This window comes from Protopterus annectens, chromosome 1.part0 (genome assembly GCF_019279795.1).
Source record: "Protopterus annectens isolate FY-2018-M chromosome 1.part0, PAN1.0, whole genome shotgun sequence".
NCBI classification, from domain to species: Eukaryota; Metazoa; Chordata; order Ceratodontiformes; family Protopteridae; genus Protopterus; species Protopterus annectens.
In genome coordinates, this window is record NC_056725.1 from 148636767 (window position 1) to 148662037 (window position 25271).

General features: G+C 38.9%; 1 protein-coding gene across 4 annotated transcripts in view; it reads right to left on the reverse strand.

Annotated features, from left to right (window-relative positions):
- PLEKHG1 (pleckstrin homology and RhoGEF domain containing G1) overlaps positions 1 to 25271 on the reverse strand; it is a 2146741-nt gene that overhangs the window by 49036 nt on the left and 2072434 nt on the right. For all 4 annotated transcript variants that reach the window (XM_044090606.1, XM_044090581.1, XM_044090674.1 and 1 more), the window contains one exon: positions 4354 to 4387. In XM_044090606.1, the coding sequence (XP_043946541.1) occupies positions 4354 to 4387 (34 nt within the window). The remainder of the gene's footprint in view (positions 1 to 4353; positions 4388 to 25271) is intronic.

The window sequence follows — 25271 nt, forward strand, 5'->3', positions numbered from 1 at the left end:
ACAGTGGTTTCCTTAATAAGGGGGGGGTGGGGGCGGGATATGGATATCTACGGTGATTAGCTTGTGGTCAGATCTGACCAGAGAGGAGTTGACCTCTGGAGTGGAGCATCTGTTACCCATATTGGTAAAGACCAGGTTCAGGATGTTGCTGTCCCTGGTGGGAATATGGACAAGCTGATCCAGAGCATTGGAATTGATGAATTCCAGAAAACGTTGAGCAAATGAGTTAGTACATGAGTAGTTTTCCCAGTTGATGGTGGGGTAGTTGAAATTTCCCAATATTAGGATATTGGGCTGTACCTTAATATTATCCAGTATATTCAGAAATATGGAGTGGGCGTCCAGGGGCATGGCAGGGGATCTGTAACAAGCTACAACCTGAATTGTAGTCTTGCCCAGTGTTAATTGTACTTGGATAATTTCAGATGCATTATGTTGAGCAACTAGCCTGGTGGTGTGGATATTCTTTATGAATATGGACACGCCTCCTCCTTTAGTTTTTCGGTCCAGGTTATGTGGCCGAAAGGTGTGGTAAGAACTGTAGCCTGGTAATCCAGGGGTGCTCTCTGGACCCTTAAACCAGGTTTCTGTCACTGCACAGATGTCGATGTTCTCCATCTTAAGGAGTGCCTTGAGTGAGTGCATTTTGAGGTTTAGACTTCTAGCACTGAGTAGCATTACCCTTAGATTTCGCTTGTTTGTATCTACTATGGTGGTGCGTTTGAACTTTGAGCCTTGCCTAAAAAAAACACTATAGGGGTGGCAAGAGCCTTAGCCAGTATCCGGAATCCCATAGACAACAGGTGCAGGTCATCTCTGGGAAAGCATCATGGCCTGTCGCCTCTAGGATTCCTGATACTGGCTAAGGCTCTTGCCGCCCCTGTAGTGCCTTTTTTAGGCAAGGCTCAAACGTCAAACACACCATCATAGTAGTTTTTGTTACTGCATTATCTGCTGCCACAAAGGCAGACACCTTCTCAGTTTGTTGCCGCTTTCCTCTTTTTCTTTCTGTCACTGCTGCATAAATAGTAACTGGTTCCTTTTCCACATTTCCATCTTCAGCACTTTTGAAAAATGTAACATAAAATTGTCACCTTGGTCATCCTGGTTGATTATTTTTAACAGATCATCATCATCTACAAGCCCTCCTGAAACCAGTTTGGTATCTGCACAACATCAGCAGATGTGCTTACTTTCTTCTTCATAGAGGCAGCTGAACAATGCTCATTTGTAGAATCTAACACAGGAATCTTTGTTTACATTTTGAAGCTCCATATTGAACACATCTGTCTCCAAATTGTCATTTTCCACCCCCAGACTCTCCATAGCTTTTCTCTCCTCCATGCTGCTGCTTCCCTTAGGCTTCTTTCTTGTTGCTGTAGATGCCCTCTGGTGCCATCTAACAGCTCCAAAGAGAAGGAGAAGTTTCCTTAATGCCCTGACCAAATTTCCCCATTACTATTAATATCATTTGGGGTGTCCCTTGAAAAAAGGCTGCTAATCTAATGGGACTAATCTGGTCAACAAAGAAAAAAAAACAATTTAAATATTGCTCTTATAAACTTAGAAAGTTACTAGAATAATAGATTTTGCATTAGCGTACATTTCCTGAAGAATATGAAATCTGAAACTCAAATGTGCATTTATTATTTAGAGACATAAATTCTTAATGATCTGCCAAAAAAACCCACAAATTTTATGAGAAATTGACAGAAAATATTAGATAAAGATGTGGACATTCTGCAAACGTCTGAAGAGTTGAGTGGTATGCTGGAAAGTAACACACTGTTTCTATTTTGTAGCAAAGGTCTGACATGAGAAATTAGATGATCATAAAACCTGCTCAGAACTTACTGGAATACTAATTTATAGAAAGAGGACACACATCTTTATTTTTCAGTAGTAAAATAAATGACCTTCTGTGGTAGAATTTTCCAATACAGTTCATTAAAGTTTACAGCTTTTACTCTTCCCGTTTCATAATGTGCTTATAATTTGCCATAATTTTTGTCACCATTTGTTTTTTGGGCAAAGCAGTGGTTTTCATTGTCACCTCACAGCAAGAGATTCTCTGGTTTGATTCTTGGCTGGGGTGCCTTCTGTGTGGAATCTGTATGTCCTCCGTGTGTTCACGTGGATGGGTTTCCTCTGGGTGCTCCGGTTTCCTTCCACATTCCAAAGACATGCATCTGGAGCATTTCTCCTCGTGCCTCCACTGAAAATGGACTCTGTCCCAGTCAGACTTTCCTGGTAAACAAATGTTAAGTAAGTAAATAAAATAAATATATGTTTCCAAGCAGCATCCCACATTCCTACTAGAATATGGAAGAGTTATGTGCCATTTGGTACTTAAATTTTATGCTAATTACATCCACATTTTTGGCTAGATATACCTACTTTTCAAGGTCTTTTATACCTATTTTCAATGTCTGCATACTGAAATGTAGTGAGGGAGATGCAACACTGATGTTTGTGCAAGTATTTCTTTTCTGAAATCCTTCATACATTTGTTTGCTTATTCATTCATTCTTGGATTATCTGCTTGATCCATTTCAGGATTACAAGGGGAATGAAACACGAGGTAAGAAATTAATCCAAGATAGTGTGCCAGTCTATTGTGGGATAGACACATACACACAAATATGTAAGATGCATACCTTAACAATACTGAGGCAATTATGGAGGATTGTAAGTTTACCTACAGCATATGTCTTTGGATGGAGGAAACTGCAGCATGCAGTACAAACCCACATGAACATAGGGAGGCAAGAAATTCTCTGCAGGAGGCACACCAGCCAGCAAACCACACAGTCAAGGACTGCGATGTAGCAATGCTAACTGACACAACATTGCTGCAATTAGTATGATATACTTTAGATAAGATGCCACTTACATTACTGCAAAAAATGTCCTTTGTTATAAAGGAAGCTTAATTTGGATACAGGGCCACACAGCAATAATGTGAAACAAGTTATTTTAATATCATTACATTTGTTTACTTGTAATAATACAGCCTAATGTGATATGTTAATTAGGAAGAAGGTTTGGCCTAGTGGGGATATTCATTAGTTGGATACACTGTATGTACAAAGGGTTTTCTGAACTGTCTTTCCAATCTGTAGCCAAGTATTTCAGTTAGGCAAAAAAAAAAAAAAAGTGAGTTAAGGGTTCACTTCTGTAACATTATGAGTTTCTTGAATTTAATACTGAAGGAAAAGAACATGGATGCACAGAAATTTCAAAACATGCTGCAGTCTCACGTTTTGAATTTATATACCAATCAGTATGTTTAATACTTGCTGTAACTTAGAAAGCTGTCCATTCCTGAACCTTGAATGATAATTGTTTACAGGGATAGTCCGTCTGGGTATAAGGTGATTTTCAGTGGAGTCCCGGGGAGAAAAGCTCCACAAATATATACAGAAAAAGATACATTAAAAAATAAGAGAAATACAACTATACATTGACATCAAAAATAAACTTTTATATAATAGAATAGTATCATAAGCATTGTTTACAGAGTTTAGAAGTTTCTTTTAAATAAATATATATTAGTCAGTTTAGTATTGACAGAGAAAGAGGAAAATAAATGAGGATGAAAAAGAATTCTGATAAAGTTAGAAACAGGTCATAAAAAGCTACAGATAATGAGCTATCTCCTCCAGTTCTGATCTATCCTTCCTGAAACAAAACACTTTAATAGCAAATCAGAATAGCTGGGAAGTTGTGGCCATGTTTCTGTAACAAAATGTCTGGGCGACTGGCAAGGGGATGCAGTTTGGATGTGCAAGGAGAAATGGATGGCCTGCAATTTTAACCAGGCCAGATGCTATTCATTTTTTGCCATATTGCCTCTCACATTCAATCTTGTATTGCTTATGATCCCATTTGAATGAATCAGAGGGCAGAGATATTGCCATACAGAAAGGGAATACAGGTCACACTACTCCTTGTAATTCCATATACCATACAAAGCGTGCTGATCTATGGTAACATTCCCAAATAAACAGCATAGACTGTGGAGGTGCATATGAGTTGTGCTTTTCAAACAGCTTCTATATGACCAAAAAGACATGAGAACTTAATTACGAAGGAACTATAAAGCCACAGAGAGCACCTAAATATGAAGGCACTGCAAGGCAAGGATCATTAGGTGCCCAAGTAACATTATATTGTTGTTCGTAAAACACACAAGCTCACAGAGTAACTTGCAATAACAACATAAAGCATCACTGTTTCCTCCCAGTCAAGAAACAATTACAAAATTATCTCATTAAATATAACACTGTGCATTCATAGTCACAAAAGTAGCAAGCAAAAGATGAAAGCACTCAATATGGGAAAAAAACTTACTGGCTGCATCCATTTCCAAGATTGCTTGCTTTGCCTGGAATGTTTAAACAAAGTGTATTAGAAAACTATCTGGCAAATACACTCAATTATAGCAGCAAGAATGTTCAGAATACTTCTCTAAAATCTGATTATGAAACATTTACTAATATATCTGTGTGAAGTCTGAACTGTATTTTTTCTGGAAAACATTTTATGTAGCATATTTTACAAATTATGTGCATAGCTAAGAAATATGATGTATTTGTGGCTTTAACTCTTGTTATATGCAATGCAAACTTCTGTCATCAGCAGTCCTCTAACATACAAGAGTCAAAGAATTACTGTCTAGATCATTCTTAGGCAAGAATGCACTGTGGACAAGACCCTTTCTTTTGTGTACTATTTTTAAACATCTTACTCTAAATTTGTACACAGTTCTTTGCAGTTTAGCAGTGACAACCAGTGTATGCAATGACCTGCAATGTCAACACAAACAAGGACATGAATGACGTTGAGGAAATACTGATTACACTTCCTGCCTTGTCTAGAAAAAGCAGGGATGTGTTACAATCACTAACCGCAAAGGAAAAGGGAAAAAAAACAGCTTAAATCTAAAACCACTCTAAATGACGTGTTTACAAATGTGTGAAGTACAAAACAAGTGAAGATTAAAATGTGCTGTGATTGACTCAGACAAAACACAGCAATCATATACTTCTAAAGTTATTACCAAGCCATGCCTTATCATCATAGTTTCATTCTAAAGTCGTTCAGTCTGTTACTATTACCCAGCATTACTGTTAAAATGGCAGTACATTATGTTCATAGCTTTCAACCTCTTAGCACAAAAAATCTGGACAAAGCCAAACATAATGGGGGGACAAAGCCCCAAAAATAGAGACAAATTTTAAATATTGCTCTTATAAACTTAGAAAGTTGCTAGAATAAAAGGTCTTGTGTTACCATGCATTTTCTGAAGGGTATGAAGTCTGAAACTCAAATGCCTGTCATTATTTAATTAATTCAGCCCTCACAAATTTGCAGCAAAAATGCAGAAAGTCACAAATTTTATGCAAAACAGACCAAAACTTTGAAAACCTGGACATTCTGTGAAAATCTGGACAGTTGAGTGGTATGACATGCTGCTAATATAAACACATGTGCATGCATACAGATTTCATATACATCAACACAAGCCATAGTATATAGATAAATATACTTGCAATAAACTCTGTTGAATGCATGTTTTATCAGAGTTTATTTATAATGAAATCTCTGCTTCTTCACTGCAGTAGATTTCAGAAGTATGAACAGAGTTCCTTTGCTGAGTGGGATGCGCTGATGATTATGGTAGGCAGGTCAGTTTTGAGTGTGTGTGTGTGTGTGTGTGTGTGTGTGTGTGTGTGTGCACGCGGAAGCACACATGGAAATATTACAGAGTTAGGGTTAGGGAAGGGGGTATATTTAGTGTTCTGTGAGTGTGTTTATGCTTGTTAAATGTGTGTGTCTACAGGTTAGTTTAATCTAAGGGCAAGGTAGGAGTATAGATTTAATACTGCACATATGTGATGGTGTATGTGAAATGTCTGTATGTCTGTCTGTTACATGGAGTGTCTTTTTGGGTAAGTTAATGTTTATGGGTTGGGGTTAGTAGAAATGGCACAGTTAGGGTTAGCACATGTGACTAAGGTAGTGCAGGTGGGCTTCATTTTCCTGTACCAACTTGCTAATACATGCTAACCCTAACTGTAACTCTTCCCCTACCCCAACACAAACCTACACTTCACTATAGGAACACTCTTTCTATAACACAAACCTATGCCTCACCATAGGAACACCCTTTCTATAATGCTATCAATACAGAAGACACTCAAACATATCATGTATAGCAGCAGCATACATCGCAAAACACCACATCTGTCCTCATCCCTAACCCTTAGTCTAACCCTGATCTGCAAACACACACACACACACACACACACACACAGTCACTCACTCTCACCCAAATGGCAAAAAATTGGGGCATTAAAAACCCAAAGTCACACTTATCTTACCAAAATGCACTCAGTCTTTCTCCTTTTGACATCTCCAGCACTTGAAAAAGAGTGCTTTTAGCAAATTACCAAGACTTCACTCCACTGACAAATGGACAATTCCACAGTGTGAAGTGAACCAGAGTTTGTGTGTGGTATGATTAGCACTGGGGTTAGGGAAAGGTTAAGTGCAAGAGGACTGAGTGTTTTCAGTGCTAGTGTTAGTTATAGGGATAGAGACAAGACAAATGTGTGTGTGTTTTTTGTGCAAGAGTCTTGGTGAGGGTTAGGACTAATATAAGGTGTGTGTGACTTGTTTCGATGCAAGGTCAAGGACAGAATTAAGGTCAGCAGTAGGTTTTGGGCTGGAGTTGAGGTTAGGGTTATGGGTAGTGGATATGAGTAAAGTACTGGAGGGTGGGTTCAGGTTGTAATCAGGGTTAAAGCTAGGGTAGGGCACATAGCCCCCTGTAGTACGCTTATTCGTATGTGTTAACACTAACCTTAGCCCTAACTCCAACCCAAACCCTAAAACTAAACCTAACCCTATCCCTGCCACTAACACTAAACAAGACAGGCAGACACACACACACACACACACACACACACACACACACACCTTACAATAGCCATTTCCCTACCACTAAGCCTATCCTTATACTGACACGTCACTTCAAAATATTTAGTTGTTTGTGACTGGATAGAGAGGTTTTCAGTGTGTAATGGTCGGCACTTGGAAAGCAAGGCACCTCATTGCCAGGCACTCATACATGGGTGTGTGTGTGTGGTTGTGCGTGCATATATGTGTGTGTGTGTATATATATATATATATATATATATATATATAGATATATATATTTTTTAAACTCAGAAGACTGTTCTTAACCACAAAGTTCAATGACCTCAGTGTTACGGTAGTCTGTCTTTCATATAAAATGAGTTCAAACAATACAGAACTTGAACAAAGCTTCCTCAACAAAAGGAAGGTTTCTGATTCAGCCTCATGGTGCAGAGGGGTAAAGTCGTTACTGTGTACCAGATGACTCATATTTGACTAACAGCATGAGACTCTGGGTAGGAAGAGGACGGGAGGGAGTGGCTCAGCATGGCCATCTTGGGGTTAGGCAGCACAGGCTCATTGCAGTAGCAGCATTAAGAGCTGGGTGAGCTCCACGCTGCAAGTGGTACATTGCTTGGTCGGGAAGTTGTGCATGAGTGAGTATTTACCTCCAGAGGTCAGTGATTGGGAGCTCATAAGGCTACTACAGGATGGTGAGTGATAAGGCACACTTCTTAGCCACAAACTAATGCTGCACCAATGTGTTCGCATTCTCCTCTCAGAATAGCCAGGACAAGCTAAGGCAAATCCGGTACACCCGGTGTATGATAGGAGGAACTGGTGGAAGCTGATGGCCAGCCACAAAGAGTAAAATAACAATAATAATACTAATAATAATAATAATTTTTGGTATGTGCATGCAACTGTGTGTGTGAATAAATGGGTATATAGAGCTTAAAACAAGTAATGGGCCAGAATTATTTGTGATAGGAGAAACAGTAATATTTTCTAATTAAAAATGCAATGCCTGTAGAGCAAATAATGTGATTTTGTGATCAAAATATGGTAAAATAAGGTGAAGATATGAAAAAGTAGTAAAGCAAAATTAGACAAAATATAACAAAATGTAAATAAGAAAAACTGAAGAATTTCAGCTGCTTCATAGAACAGAAGAGTTTTCGACTAAGTATTAATTTAGGGTGTGCCTATACAGTAATGCAAAACTACAGAGTGATTCTAAACAAAAATGAGAGAAACTTTTACTTTCTAAAATGTTGTTTTTGAATAGAAATTAGCTCCTCAGATATGATTTAACTGGATTGCTGCCCAAAGACTTTCTACAGAACAAACATTTGGGTATGCTTCTCAAGGTAAATGAGTGGCAGACTGAACCCCATAAAAAGACAAATTCATATATTACTATGAAAAATGGGATGTTTCAGATATGGCATTGTTTACATTTCTGAAATGTGTTGTAGTTATTAAATAAGTAGTATTTATTTTATGAAACAGTACATGCATGAAAGTAGTTATTAAATATAAGCTACTTAGACATTTTAAAGCTGTAAGTATCCTTACATTTATGCATTACAGTAGAAACAGTTTACAAATACTGACTGTGTATGACAAATTCTTCAGTTTAAAAAGATGGAGACAGCATTCTCAGTAAATAAGACAATATTTTTAATTGAGGTGGAAAATGAATTATGAAGGTTGTCTAAAAACAGGAATGAATGGTATTAGAGAAGTTTTAAACGGATACTATTTAGAGAAGGGTGGTAGTATGTGGTGATAGATCACTAAAGGGAATGCACAAAGCTAAATCTGCACAAGGAAAAGCTTATGCAAGGAGCAGGTTGTGAAGACAAGAACAGTCAGGCAATGTGTTTTCTATTCTGTACGATAATACCGCAGTAATTCAACAGGGAAATAAAAGTGCTGTATTTAAAAAATTGAAGATAAAATATACATTATGATATATGTCAGAAAATCAGGTGAATAAAAGGTTAAGTGGAACAAAATAATTGGTGTATTAGCAGAAAATAGGTCATTAGAAGGTTGCTTTGTGGAAGATATGCGACAACTGGAAATTGTTGCAAGACATACAGAGGCTGCTTTTATTAGAATCCTCCCTCGCATACTATTTGCAGACTCAGTAGTACTTTCATTAATAGTAGCTGCCCTCTAAATATAACCACAGCTACAGAGATAAATAAAATGACTATTTGCAATGTCACAGTTACAGACTGTTAAATCAAATGCTACTGTAGTACAAAGTTAAGTGGTATGAATAAATGAATGACTGAACGTGGTATGTATGTGAGCGAATGTGTATGCCGTAAAGGAATGAATGTGAGCTGTGTGTTTTATGAATGAAGGAATGAATGAGTGTGCCAGTGTATGAAAGCAAGGTTATGTTGAAATGCATAAAGTATAATCTGTATTTTTATGAAACAGTACATGCATGAATATAAGTCGTGTGTGAGGTGTGTACGAATTAACGAGTGGGTCGACAAAAACTTATAATCATTCTTCAGAACTGTAGAGCACATAAAATTGCCTTCATTTTAAAGCTACAGCACAGAATGTGAAAAAAAGAATAGAAGACACAGATTTAAAGGGCATATCTCTCTCTTATATGTGTGTGTGTCTATATCTATCTATATATATATATATATATATATATATATATATATATATGTGTGTGTATATATAATATATATATATGTGTGTGTGTGTGTGCATATGTATATATATATATATATATATATATATATATATATATATATATATTTTTTATTTCACATTTAACTAGGTTAGTCCAACTGAATTTGCAAATAAACCCATTTTCAGTGGAGACCCAAGTGGAAAAGCCCCAGCAAACATAAGTAAAGATAAAGTGACAATATACAAATATTAAATAATAATCACAATACAAAATAATAAAAAGGAAAAGATTATTCATTACTTGCATTGCACTGTTAGTAAGCAACCCATTTTCAGTGGAGAGGAAAGAGCCCCAGGAAACATAAGCAAAGATAAACATACAGGACAAAAACTATTAAAAATAATGCAAATACAAAATTAATTATAAAGAGAAAAACAAAAGAAAAAATGTGAACATTAAGGACTGCACTGATAGCAGTGGTCTAAATTTACTACATATAACAGTAAAAACAAAAGGATAATCGTTCAAAAGAAGGAAAATGTACATACACTGATAGGAAGTGGGGGGGGATAAATAGTGTGGAGAATGGGAGGGGGGAGAGAAAGGAAGGGGCTTTATTACGGCTATAGTAGTAGTGCTGAGGGTTTAGGAGGTTAGTTTAAGCAGAAGTTACTAACAGAGAAAGAAAGTTAAGACATGCAATAGGTTATACAGCAGGACAGGCTAAGACTATGTATGGTCAAGGCAACGGCATAATTTCAAGTTTAGTAGGTGGGATATAAGCTCCTTTTTAAAACAGGGAAATGAAAGGTTGGATCTAATATGGAGAAGGAGTTTGTTCCAATTTAGTGAGACAGAGTTTGTAAAGTAGTTTGCCAATATACTTTTTTGGGTTTATAAACTGAGAGAAGATGCTGATCAGAATTCCGGGGGGGGGGGGGGGGGGCGAGAGAGTAACATGGGAGGCAAGAGCAGGGCAATCAGAGGGGTTGAGTATGAAAAAGGTAGCGTGGAGTTGTGATTGTAGGAGAAGGTGCAGAAATTCCAGCCACTGAAGTTTGTTTAGTGAGACGCAGTGATGCAACGAGAGTGGTTGTTTTAGAAAAAATATGGCAATTTTGTTGTATGTTTGTTCCATTTTCTACATTGAGGTAGTTTGGATATTGGTAAGGATGGGGGAAGCACATAGAAGAATAGGTAAGAGAAATGTCTGTGCAAGAGTGCATTTAGTGGCAGTACTGAGGAATTTTTTATCCCTATAAAGTAGTCCAAGTTTTTGGTGGGATTTTTTGATATCTTGTTGTATGTGCAAGTCAAATTTTATTTGGTCATCAATTATTACCCGAAGGAGTTTGGTGTGTGAGGCAGAGGAGATAGTGCTGCCATCTAGGAAGGAAAGAGAGAAGTTGGATTTAAGGTGAGAGAGTGTCTGAGGTAGGAAGAGAAGGAGATGAGTTGTCTTAAGGTTAAGGATTAGCTGATTATTTCTGAGCCATTTATCAACAGAGATAAAGGAATTCTGTGTTAGTGTGTGTAGTTCAGAGATAGTTTAAAGATAGATAAGAGAGTAGAGTTGTCTGTGTATTGTATTACAGATGAAGAGACTGTAGGATGAATGTAGGTTGTTGGCAAAAATGTTCAAAAGGAGCCTTGGGGTACTCCTGTTTGAACAGCAAGGAAGGGTGAGAAAGCATGCTGCCATCTAACAGCTTGTTTTCTGCCAGTAAGGTAGGATTGGAACCAGCCAAGAGTAGAAGGAGAGAGGTTTAGGTCTGAGGGTTTGTTAAGAAGGATGGGATGAGACAGTGTTGAAGGCTTTAGAGAGATCACAGAATAGACAGGAGACGAGGAGGCTGTTGTCCCTAACTTCTGCAACATTTTGAGTAAAGGATTGTAAGGCAGTCGAGGTACTGTGTTTAGGGCAGAAACCATGTGGCAAGGGGTTGAGGAGATTTTCATGAATGAGATAGGACAGTAGTTGATTGTGTATACATTTTTCAAGGATCTTAGAATGTGGTGAGAGAACAGCGATTGGTCTATAGTTAGATGGTTCATCTGAGTTGCCACCTTTGTGCAGAGGAGTGGTATGGAAGGATTTGCATATTTCCGGTATGGTAGATTCCTGAATGGAGCGGTTGATTAAGATAGATACAGGATATGCAATAGAGTCAGCAGCAATTTTCAGAAATTGAGGGGGAGTTTATCAGTGGACGAAGAGCATGGTTTTAGTTTAAGAAGCAGGGATTTGATATATTTAATAGAAACAGTTCACAAGATAAAAGGCTGAGAGACAGAGGAGCACAGAGGTTTGGGGGGGGTGAAGGTTCATAGATTGGTACTAGGCTATCGGCCCTAGGGCCTATACAAGCCTAGCCATAACAATTCCCAGGCTATTTCTTCCCACATTATTTACTTCCCTGGACCCCTGTCTAACAGGGCGACTGACATGATCCCTGGGGGGAATTTCCTTTCTCCCATCCAATCATCAAGGTTCCTTTTGAAGAGGGCCAAAGAGATTCTCTGCTTGACATGTATGGGCAGTCTATTACAGAGTCTGGGGAGTCTCTGGGTCAGGAACCTATCCCTCCAGCATGCTTTGTTTATTGTGATGACAAGGTTTAGATCCCTGGAGCGTGTGGCTCTGAGGGATTGTGATTTCTTTAAGTGTAGCATGTCCAACATCTCTGGGTTTGACATGGCATTGTATGTTAAGCAGAGATCACCTCTGAGTAGACGATATGTGACAGAGTAACAAGGCGGTCAGCAAAGGGCATCTGTTTTAGGCCTGTGATTCTTTTAGTGAGGTATTTCTGCGGCCTTTCCAGTTGTTGCATATGTTACACAGAAGAGTTGGGATGAGCAGAGTTACCAGAGGGTAGGAATTTAGAGATGCTGTCTATGAAGTGTTTGTTGAGTAAGTCTGCAGTTTCAGAGGAAGAGTGATAGGGAAAAGGGTTAGGGATGGCAGGAGAACCAGTGTGAAGCAGGGAGTTGATAGTACTCTAGAATTTTTTGGGGTCATTTGGATGAGAGTTTAGAAAATTAGTGAAACATAGGCGTTTATCCAAAATATTTTTTTTACACGATTTCTGAGTTGCTTATAACCTTGGAGAGAGGTGAGAGTTTTAGTGGTTTGCCATTTTTTCCATAGAGCACCTCTTTCATGCATTAAAGCATGAGTAACTTTGGAGAGCCAGCGTGCAAAATTAGATTTGATTCTGATTTTGCAAGTTGGGGCAAGAGAGTTTAGGACATCAAGGAAAATGTGGCTGAATTTAGTAACATCATCACTGAGCAAGAGAGTTTTAGGAAAGACCAGAATCTATAGTTAAAGGTTTCAGGGAAAAAGTTAGTCAGTTTCCTACAATCTCTGTAGAGATGGGACTTGGAGCAATGAGGAGAGTGCCTTAAGACAGAGATGGGAGAATGGTGACTAATAGAGACAGGGAAGGGGGAAGGGTTACAATAGTTGTTTGGAGAGTTGGTCAAGATCCAGTCAATTTTGGAACCAGTAGTGTTTTTACTGTAGTGGGTAGGGGTAGTGATCAGTTGTGAGAATCCATACAGGTTTATGAAATGTTGGGGTGAGTTACCAATAAGGGAGTTCCACTCTATATTAACATCTCCAAAAATTATGGTTTCATAGGGGATGAAGGTGTTTATCCAGGAGAGTATATGTTCAAGTATAGTTTTTACCTGGGGGGATATAGATAGAGGCAATAGCAAACTTCCTATTGTTATTGATATGGCAGTCTAGGAGCAGTAGTTCAGCAGGGGAGAAACTAGGCAGAGTAATGTCTGTAGGTGTTAGCATCAGTGAAACAGAGTACATGATAGCCACCCCACCGCCTTCTTTGGTGTCCTATCAGACATATAGATATTGTATTCAGGTGGGAGAAATTCAGAGGAATTGATATGAGGTTTTAGACAGGTTTCCGATAGGGCCAGGATGTGAAGTTTGTGTTGGGCCAACCATGCGTGACGTTTGGATGTTTTGTTGTTTAGGCTTTGGATGTTCATTGTTGAGATAGAGATATGTTTGAGATTGGAGATATTTGAGGATGTTTTTTGGGGGATAGCAAATGGAGGGGGAGTGGAGAGAGGGGAGGGACCAGGACTGGAATAGATGTCACTAGAAACCAGAAGAGCAAAGGCAAGTTGGAAAAGGTGAGGGTGGTCAGTAAGGGGAATGGGGTACTTGAGTTTGGGCTTAGGAGTAAGAGTGGGGTAGGCCACGAGTTTAAATTTAAGACACTGAAAGGGGGAGAGACAGAAAAGAAAGGGGGCAATAGTCAGTGGAGCTTGGTTATGTGTTGGAAGAGGTCTGGGAAAGGGAAAAGTGGGGGAAGAGGGAAATATATGGAGCTCAGTGTGGTAGGAAGTGCTTAGGGCTAGTGAGATTAGAAGTGGGAGAAATCGCAGTAAGGATAGCATTGTGTGATGGAAAAAGGAGGGGAAGAGTTATAGGGAAAATATAAAGAAATGTATTAGGGAGGGGTGGTAGCTAGAAATAAGAGCTGTGAACGAAGGAACAGTATCGAGGGGAGGAAATAGTGAGCATGTGAAGAGATAGTAGGTGTGCTAGGGAGTGAAAGAGTTAAGTGTGAGAGAGAGGCAAGCCACAGAGGAGGCAGCCTAAGGTGGGCGAGGAAAAGAGGAAGATTGGAGACAAGGTGGGAGGAGTGAAAGGGAAAGAGCACAAGTTATAGTGGTGGAGGGGGCTGTGGGAGTGACCAGACAATGAGGTGAAAGTAAAAATTTGAGTATACTTGGGGTGGGTGAGATTTGGGGTGGGAGAGGAGCAAAGTGAGCCCGAGTGGAGCGGGCAGAACCACACCACACCACAGGTAAGTTTAATGTAAGGGCCTAAAACCTGCACTCAGAACTTTAATTTTACTTACTTTTAGCAGGAAAGACAGACCAACAGTATACAATTTTGAGGTTTTTTTTTTTTTATCAGGGTTACTTGTTCAAATGTCAGACAAATAAGTAAAACTTTCAAACAGGAATCTATGTCTGAGTGTTAGAAAGCCACACAGGTACAAGGTATAGCTGTAAAAGTTTGGGTCACAGACAGACAAATGCATGAGTCAGTTTTCTTTAGTTACAGGGGAAGGAGGTAAAAAATAAAGCAGAAAGAGCCCCATGGCTGACCAAAATGATGACTCACTGTTACACAGCATGGTAAAAGAGAGCTTAATAAATGTTTTTTATATTTGTAACCTACGCTGTTTAATTGTTGAGAGAGAAAAAGTTTTTGTTGTTGCAGACTGTGGTGGCCAATTGCAATCCCGTAGACACCGTTTTGCAGGAGCTGCAGTACACAACAGTAGGTAAATGTAGAGTTTGACTAGAAAAAGAGAAACGCAGAGATTCTAGGGTAAGCATTAAGGAACTCCCCAACTCTTCTCTACCCTACTCCACATTCCACTCTACATTCCACTCACCTTTCCACCTTTTTGTATTTCACCCACCTACTATCCTCACCAATCTCTTTCTAACATGCTACAGCTACTCCTTACTATTACACTCCTACCCCTCCTCTCTGTATCCACATCCTTCCGTCATACACTACCTTACCTCCATCATAGCTCCACTCTTCCTCATCAACACTGCCATTTCCAAACTACATATTCTTTCCCTTTAGCACCCTATCTTTTTTCTCATCCCAATGCCTACCTTTATAAAATGAAATACCCAGCAGCTTATTATCTTCCCACAACATCCAAAACTAGACCTGATTACCTCTACTCTATCCACTCCAGTTCCTCTTCCATTTTAAACTATTTACTTCACTCTGGTGATATTCCTCCCAATCCAGGCCCTGATACTCACCTCACCCATCTCTCCCCCACTGTAACTCCTTCTTCTTCTCAAACTATCCCTCAACTTCTCACTACCCAATCTACTAAGATTCTCAAAATTATGGCTCTAAACATCCGAAGTATCCAAAACAAAGTTTCTAAACCCCATTCCTGGCTTTCACTTTATTTCCCCGATATTCTCTCCATCTCTGAAACTTGGCTAAAGCCTCACATAACTAATAGTGAAATCTTACCCCCTGGCTACAATATCTTCCACCAAGATAGGACTATAAGAAAAGGTGGAGTGGCTCTTCTATACTCAGATCAGCTCTCCCTTCACCCTTTTCCCACCAACCCTCCATGCTTTCACCCACCTGAAATACTCATTGCTAATTGTAACTTAAACAAACAAAAGAAAATAGCAATTGCCTCCATTTATATACCTCCTGGTGACAATATTCCCACCCTCAAACTATTCCTTGCTTGGATCTCTCAAACTCTTATGAGACCATCATTCTAGGTGATGTAAACATTGACTGGAATACACTCTGCTCTATCTCTCCTAACTCTGGCATCAACCTATTTTCTTTTTCACAACTTATAACCACTCCTACCAGCATAAACTCCAAATCTAACTCCAGCTCTATTTTGGACTGTATTCTTACCTCTCATCCTAATCACTATCATAATCCCACTACGCTACCTGACTCACTTAGCGATCACCTCCCAACTTCCATTCAGCACTACTCCTCCCATGCTATTAAATCTCACATATATTTATTTATTTATTTATTTATTTATTTATTTAAATTTGTTGACCGGGAGTGTCCGACTGGACGTGGGTCCATTTTCAGCGGAGGCCCGGGGAGAAAAGCTCCACAGTAAAATAAACAGACAGTAGTTACATTGGATTACATAGCGATTAACAATTTAACATAGAAATTACTTACAACATATTTACAGATGAAGAACATAGTACATCACTAGACAACTAGAATCTTTATCTGTGAAGTACATAACAGGCATTAACAAATGTAACAATGAGAAGTTCCTGCTGTATAATAAGTACTAGGCTTATGAGCATCTGAGCTTGCTACAATCAAGGTAGTTAGTGGAGTGGAAAGAAAGGTAGTAGTTGGATGGGGTGGATGATATTAGAGTGGGAGTTGCAAGGGCATAGCCAGCATGTTTTTAGGTGCACTTTTAATAAAGTTTTGAAGTTGGTGCATGATGGTATGGAGGTAATTGTGGGTGGAAATGAGTTCAATAATTTGGCTATGACGCAAGAGAATAGTGCTTCACCAGCAGAGTTATTGGCTTTAGTGATCTGCAAGTGATTTTTGTTGCTGGATCTTAGTGGTCTGGTGGTGCGATAGGGTTGGAGTAGATTCTGGAGGGATGGGACATTTAGTGGATGGTTTACTAGTTTGTGGGCAAGTGAGAGTTGATACCACTGAAGGAGGTGAGGGAGTTCAAGCCAGCCCAGTTCAGCAAGTGAGAGACAGTGGTGACTACGGTAGGATGCCCCTGTGGCGAATTTGGCAATTTTGTTGTAGCAGGTCTCTAGCTTGTTTAGATCACATTGCCTTAGGTTGGTATATACTGGAGAGGCATAAAGTAAGGTGGAGATAAGGTGGGAATTTGCTATTGAAATCTTTGCTGCTTTGGTGAGAAATTGTTTATTTCTGTATAATGCTCCTAGTTTTTTGTTGACTTTTTATGGTCATGGATATGTGAATGTCAAATTTTAGTTTATTGTCTATTTCCACTCCTAGCAATTTGGTGTGTTCAGTTGGGTATATAGTGGTGTTGTCTTTTGCTGTGATGTTAAAGTGAGAGTTGTTTTGAGTATGTTTGGTGGGTTGGAAGATGAGTAGTTTAGTTTTGTTTGGGTTGAGTATTAATTGGGCATCGGATAACCATGTTTCAACAGAGGAAAAGGCTTCCTGTGTGACTTTTTGCAGTTTGGGTAGGGACTGGGCTGAGCAGATGATGGTTGAGTCATCTGCGTATTGGATGAGTGTGCCATGTTTGGTGGCAGAGGCTAGATTATTGGTGTAAACAGAGAAGAGTAGGGGTCCAAGGATGGATCCTTGGGGAACCCCTATGGAGACAGGTAGTTGGGGAGATATGTCATTCTGCCATACAACGGATTGTTGGTGGTCAGACAAGTAACTCTGAAACCAGTTGGTGACTCATTGTGAGAAGGATAGGTTATTGAGGACAGAGATAAGTTGTTTGTGTGGGACCATGTCAAATGCTTTAGATAGGTCTAGGAAAGTAGCAGAGGAGAGACAGCCATTGTTTTTATGCTGAAGGATAGTGTTAGTAAAGGACAGTAAGGCAGTGGTGGTGCTATGGTTTGGTCGGAAACCATGCTGAGTACTGGAAAGGAGGTTGTTAGTAAGGAGGTAGTCTGAGACCTGAGAGTGTATGCATCTCTCTAGTATTTTGGAGAGTGGAGAGAGAATAGCTATGGGGCGGTAATTGGTTAGTTCTGCAGAGGGTCCACCTTTGTGGAGGGGAATTATATGTGAGACTTTCCACAATGTGGGAACGTAACTTTCTGACAGAGATCGGTTAATCAAGATGGATACTGGGTAGGCCAGAGCATCAGCTGCGATTTGTAGGTATTCACTTGGGAGGTTGTCTGCTGCTAATTTGGTGGGTTTAAGTTTAGTTAAGAGTTTTTTATGTTGGAGGTAGGTACAGGAGAAAAAGAGAAGGCTGTGGGGAGATTACTAGTTGAAGGTGCGAGTTGGAGGGGGGGGGGGTTGTGTTGTTTAGCTAGAGATAGTATGGTTTGGGTGAAGTGTGTGTTGAATGAGGTAGCAATATTTTCTGAGGAGTGAGGGATGTTAGGAGGAGGGGTACTGACTTTACCTGGGTGGAGGATGGAGTTTATGGAGGACCAGAATTGTTTGGGGCTGTGTTGTGAGGAGTCTAGGGCAGACTGGTAGTATTGGAATTTGTCCTGTTTTATTAGCTTTTTGACTCTATTGCGTAGTTCTAGGAATTTCTGTCTAGCTGAGGGGTTTTGGTTTTGCGCCAGTGCTCCCAGGCTTTATCCCTGTTTTTCATTTCTGACTTAGTGGTTTTCTGTAGCCATGGGGAGGGTTGTGCTTTGGTTCTGGAAAATCTTATGGGGGCATGGTAATTAAGGATGTTTAGGAAGGTAGTATTAAAAAATTCAACTGCGTCATCTAGACTGAGGTACTTTAGAGCATGCCAGTTACATTCTTTGAGGGATGAGATGAATGTGAGTGGGTTAAAGTTTATTTTTTTTACGTATTTGACGATAGATGACAGGTTTAGCTTGGTACAGGTATTTTTTGAGTAGGAATGTTGGGGAGTGATCACTGAGGCTATCTGATAAGCAGCCTGTTATATATGACTGGGGGTTCTTACTGACTAGTATCCAATCCAGGGTAGTGTGCTTGCTAGAGTTTTTATTTATCCTTGTTGGTGACTGGACTAGTTAGGTGAAGCCATGAAGGTGTACATGATGGGTTGGATTGTTGCCAGAACAGGATTGCCAGTCAATATTGAAATCACCTAAGATGATAGTTTCTTGGGGGAGATGGTGGGTAGACCAGCTGAGGAGGTTTTCTAGTGGAGGGATGTTTTGGCCAGGTGGGAAGTAGCATCCAATTATGTTGATGGTTTTGTTTTGGTTAATTTTGAGGTTGGTATATATTATTTCTTCATTGCCTATTTGAGGAGCTGATGATTTTAAGATCTGGATGTTTAGATGCTGTTTAAATATTATAGCTACACCACCTCCTTTTTTGTTTAGCCGGTCTACTCTTAGTATGCCGTAACCTGTAGGGAGTATTTGCTCACTGGTAATGTGAGGTTTTAGTCAGGTTTCTGTCAGGATGACTATATCTGGGGAGTACAAGTCTATGGTGGCATGGAGTTCATGGACTTTGTTGGATATACTTCTAATATTTACGCTTAGTAGAAGGAAGTCACTTGGCTTTCTATTGGCTATAATATGGGAGAAGTTGTGTTTTCTAGTCTGATTATGAGGACTGGGGTTGGAGATGGTAGGGCCAGGGTTGGGGTGGATGTCTCCACTTAGGGCTAGCTTTGATATGCATGAGATTATTAGTTTTCTCAGTTTTTGAATGTGTTTGTTTATAAGGGAAACTTTATGATTGTGCTCTGTGGGTAATAGGTGTGGTGGGAGGGTTACTATGTTAAGTTGTAGGGATGCTTTACGTTTGAGTAATATAGTTGGTAGAATATGCGGGGGGTGCATAGGGATGGTTCTTGAGTTGGTGGGAGGGAAGCTGAGTGAGGGTGAGACATGGGTGGTGGTGTGAGTAGTAGTACAGTGGTAGTGGTTGAGTGGGGGAATGATGGAGCTTTGGTAGGATGTAAGATATGCAAGGAGAGTGCATGCAGTGAGCAAAGGAAAGGTATGCTTGTACATGTTAGTTAAGGAGGTGTGATAGTAGAGCGAATATGGAGGAGGTAGTGTTGGGTTAGCGCTGTGGTTGGCTATTGGAAAGATGGGAGGGGTTTGAGTGCAATAAAGGTGGGACCACTGGGGGCGGGAGAGAATAGGGGGCAGGGTGGGGAGCGAAGCTGGTAGAGACCCTGTTAGGTTCTTGTATGAGGGACTGGAAACAATCACAAAGCAAAGACAAGTATGTGTTAAGAAACAATCACAATTGACCAAGGACTGCTCTGAAACTGTAAGTCATTTCTTACTTTCTCAGGTGGAAAAACAGGATAACCTTGTATCAGTAGGCTACTGTGGTCATAGTTTAAAATAACAAACACACAGTATTGATCAGTTATGGATACTATTTGCTAACAGAAGGGAATAAGAGAAAGTGGAAGATGTGTGTGTGTGGTGGTGGGGGGGGGGGGGCTGCTTACAGCCAAAGCAGAGTGCTCTCCAGGGGAAAATGAAGATTGGCTCAAACAGGTAGACACATACTCAAAGTTAACTGTAGCTGTTTGCAGACAGTTACTTAAGAGTGGTATTAGGTCTAAATATATATATATATATATATATATATATATATATATATATATATAAAGAGACTGCCATAACCTATCCAACTTTGACCTAAATATATTGACTCAGACTCTCTCAGCAATCAACTGGTCCTTCCTTTATAATCTCCCACTTGAAGAAGCTGTTCTAAAATTTAACACCTTATTTCTCAACATACTCAACTCCATGGCCCCCATCAGAAAAACAAGGATTAAATCTAAATATGCTCCCTGGATTACCAGAGACAGTCTCTCCCTCATGCAGTAAAGGGACTGTGCTTGGAAATCCTGGAATAAACAAAAAACTACCTCAAATCTCCTGCTCTATAGGGAACTTAGAAACCAGGCTAAAAAACAAATCTACCTTCACAAAAAAACATTTTACCTCAACCACCAAAAAAACCTTCATACCAACCGCCCAAAAATCTGGTCCACTATCAATAAGATTCTATACCCTGGTAACCCCTCTCCTACTGAAACTGCCACTCTTCTGAATTCCATCTTCATTAACTCCATACAGAAATTACTTAAACCCAATGCTACCTTTATCCCTGACACCCCACCACCCCCTCTTCATTCCACTCCTTCCTCCATTAAACCCATCCCGACTTCAATTATCCGATTGTTTCTCAATAAACTTAAACCCTGTTCCCCCTCCGCTGATAACCTTCCACCTTACTATCTTAACAGCCTCCTCTCATGCCTACCCTGTCTCCATACTCATCAATCACTCAATTAAGGAAGGTCTCGTCCCTGCTGTCTGGAAAAAATTTACATTTTGCCCCTACACAAAGGAAGAAACTACACTGACCCTTCAAACTTTAGGCCCATTGCTATTTTTCCCCCTTTCTAAAATTCTCGAAAAATGTATTCACAGAAAGCTCATTTCTTATCTCACCAAGAAAACCTCCTCACCCCCACAAAACATGGCTTTAGACCTCATCATAACACTACTACTGCCCTTATATATTTTACTCATTCAATTGCCTCATCAATTGATAATAACAATTTAGTCTCTTTCCTGTTCCTTGACCTCTCTAAAGCCTTTGATACTGTCTCCCATCAACTCTTTCTCTCCAAACTTTCCTCCATTAACTTCTGTAGCTCCGCTCTTAACTGGTTCTCTAGTTATCTATCTGACTGGCTACAATCTGTTAAATGGCTCCCTTCTTCCTCCTACTCTTTCCTCTCTGTTCATACCGGAGTGCCACAAGGCTCCATCCATGGACCCCTCTTATTCAACACCTTTACTAACAACAACTACCTTTCCTGTCCGCACTCCACTCTCATTCAATATGCTGATGACTAAGCTATCATCTCTACATCGGACAATGCTCCTTATCTTCACTCACTCAAGAATCTCTGCATTCAGTAGAAAAATGGCTCACTGCTAATCAATTACTACTTAACCCTAAAAAAACTAAACTTTTAATTTCGCTACCTAAATCTCTCCAGCATTTCAAAACCTCCTTCTCCATCTTCTCTCTAAATAACACTTCCATCAAAGTTGAATCACATGCTAAACTCCTCTGAGTTTACGTGGATGATGAACTTAAATTTGACATTCACATTAATAACTCTAAAAAAAAAAAAACTCATCAAAAACTTGGACTGTTATACAGAAACAAAAGATTCCTAACTCCAGAATCTAAACTGTCCTTAGCACAAGCATACCGACTTCCCACACTTCTGTATGCCGCCCCTTTATTCTCCCAACTTCAATAGCATCTGACTACCAAGCTTGAACACACCTATAATAAAATAGCATGATTCGCCAGTAATCACCCTTATCGAACACACCACTGTCTTTCCCAAAAAAAACTTCACTGGCTTGAACTCTAACACCAAATCCTCCTGCCACACCTCAGTCTGGCCCGCTCTATCCTTCACCATCCTCTTTTTTGTCCATCTCTGACTAATCCTATCTCCTCCTATATCCCTAAGCGTAACCTACGTAGCTCTGACCAACTCCTAGTGTGCATCTCCAAACCTAACAAATCCATTGGTAAGATACACTATAGCTACTCGGTCACCTCTGCCTGGAACAAACTTCCTCTACATATACGCATGCTTGATAATACCCACAGTTTTAAAACAGCATTAAAGGAATTCCTGCATACCTCTTGGATCTGCTCCTGCAATGACCCCACTTAAACATCTTCCGCCTTGCCTCTCTCTCATTCGGCTAAGCCTCTCCTTTCTTTTCTACCTCATTTCCATATTTAACTCTAATCTCTAATATTTCTACCTGATCCACTAGTCTCCCCCTTTCAAACAGCTAGTTTCCCCCCTTCATTCTGCCTTCACCATTAACTTCCCTCCAATCTCCGCCTCAGCTACTCCTCAAGTTCCTTACTCCTCCTAATGCACTTTAATACAATGACTGTCCTGCTGAACTCTCCAATCTCAAATATGTTTTAATCCTTTTACTTTTAAATTTTAGTGTAAAATACCCAAGATTTACTAAAATGTCTTCTCTTTGTTTTTGTAACACTTTAGGTTTATGTACATACAAGGCTATCAGTCTGCAGACTATTACAAGCCTAGCCAATAATCAGAGCTCAGAATCAAGTAATAGAATCAACTAATAATTTAATTACTCTGCATAAAGTTTAATCACACTTTTCCTGACATTTTTGTATTCATCACTGTATTGCTAAATTTTGCAATGGAGCTTTTCTCCTCAAGTCTCTGCTGAAAAAGGGCATCTTGCCCAGTCAGACCAACCTGGTTAACAAATGCCAAATAAATAAATAAATAATACATACATAAAAAACAACAAGCAGTTATTTTACAATAGTACATTCAGAGTGGTTTAGGGGGGTAAAAGTAGCAAACTTGAGCGTGGACTAGGGTTTATAGCTAAGAAAACAAGAACATAACAAACACTTGCCAGATTTTAAAGATATACCAGAAAAACTAATCAACTGTTCATCGTTGTACAACTTCAAAATAGTAAAAGCAATTCCAGTATAGCTAGCACAAGTTATTCAGGTTGTAAATACACTTATTCAATGTGTGTGAGCAATTTAAACATTAAAAACATATGCAGCAAGTAGTCGCTCTGATGAGTATACACTTTCTCTATGTGTAGGTTTAGTTTAAACACAAATATTACGAGGGAATTCAGTAAAGTCACTAGCTACTTATAAAGCTTCTGCAACAAAATAGAGTACTTTATGCAGTATCAGACCCTAGAAATAGGTTGTTCAGTTACACACAAAAACAGTAAAAAAGATCCATACAATGTAGAAACTTACACTGTGAGTCACGCCAAGTCAGCCAAGGGGGAGAGATAGGGAATCCTAAGCACCTAGGTTTGAAAATGGTGCCTGTGCTACTCTGTAGCCAGTATAAACTGTTAGAGGTGAGAGGGGGTGGGGGAAAGAGAAGGCAGTAGGAGTGGTTAAAGGGAGAATCTTGAATGACTCATGATACCACACCACAGGTAAGTTTAATGTAAGGCCTAAAACCTGCACTCAGCACTTTAATTTTACTTACTTTTAGCAGGTAAAACAGACCAACAGCATACAATTTTGAGGTTTTTATCAGGGTTATAACGTTATATATGTAAATAAATAAAAAAAAAAATATATATATATATATATATATATATATATATATACACACACACACACACACACACACATATATATATATATATATATATATATATATATATATATACACACATATATATATATATATATAGATATATATATATATATATATATATATATACACACACACACATATATATATATATATATATATATATATATATATACATACACACATATATATATATAGATATATATATATATATATATACACACACACACACACACGTAGGTTTATTTTATTTATTTTTTGAGGTGAACTTTCTGAAGCTGGGAGCAACAGTGTCTCATAGTGAAAGAAGTAACATTTTTGCATTTCTGTGTCAAGTGATTTTATATATATATATATATATATATATATATATATATATATATATATATATATATATATATATATATATATATATATATACATTTGCCTTTTTTTGAACTTATCTTTGGGACCATTTCTGTAAGCAGTATCAATAAAATGTACCTCCATTTTCCTGAATATTTGCTTGGGTTCCTTTATTCCCATCTGAACATACAAAAGAGCAAAACATCAGCAGCAACATTAGGACTGCTAAACATGTCCTCCATTTAACAGCACATCTAAATGACTCTGTTCTTTACATGGCATTACAACTGAGTTTGTAGGGTATTCTGACATACAGTAGTACCATACAAAATGCAAACATACGATGAAAAACACTCAGGACTTTCAGAATTATACAGCAAACATACGATGAAAAGCACTCAGGACTTTCAGAATTATGCATAAACATATACTATTCGATAAATAAATGCATCTTTTATGGAGGACTGACAAATTCTAGCACTTCTGGAGTACCGTAACTACCCATGGCATTTAATTAACACAGAACATGCATCAGTGGTGTTTGTCAGTCTGATGCTAACAATAACACTATTTACACTATTTTTCAAACTGTAGAAGTTGGAAACATTTTACATTTTTCCTGCAAGGGTCATCCTTTTTTTTCTTTATTAGGTGCCTGTAAATCTGTCACAATCCACTAGATGGCAGACACTGTCCACAAGGCTACATGCATCACTTGTAAATGTTACGTTACAATGAAGTTTAAAAGGCACACTCCCATTAGGTAAATCTGGATGGACAAAGCATTTCCAGACTTTTCATACTGAATTCACTGTCTCCAAATGCAAGTACAGAAATGTGGCTAATTATATTATGTAATCATCCTTAACATTAAAGTTTCTTTTTTCTATGGAGTGCAAAAGAGATGT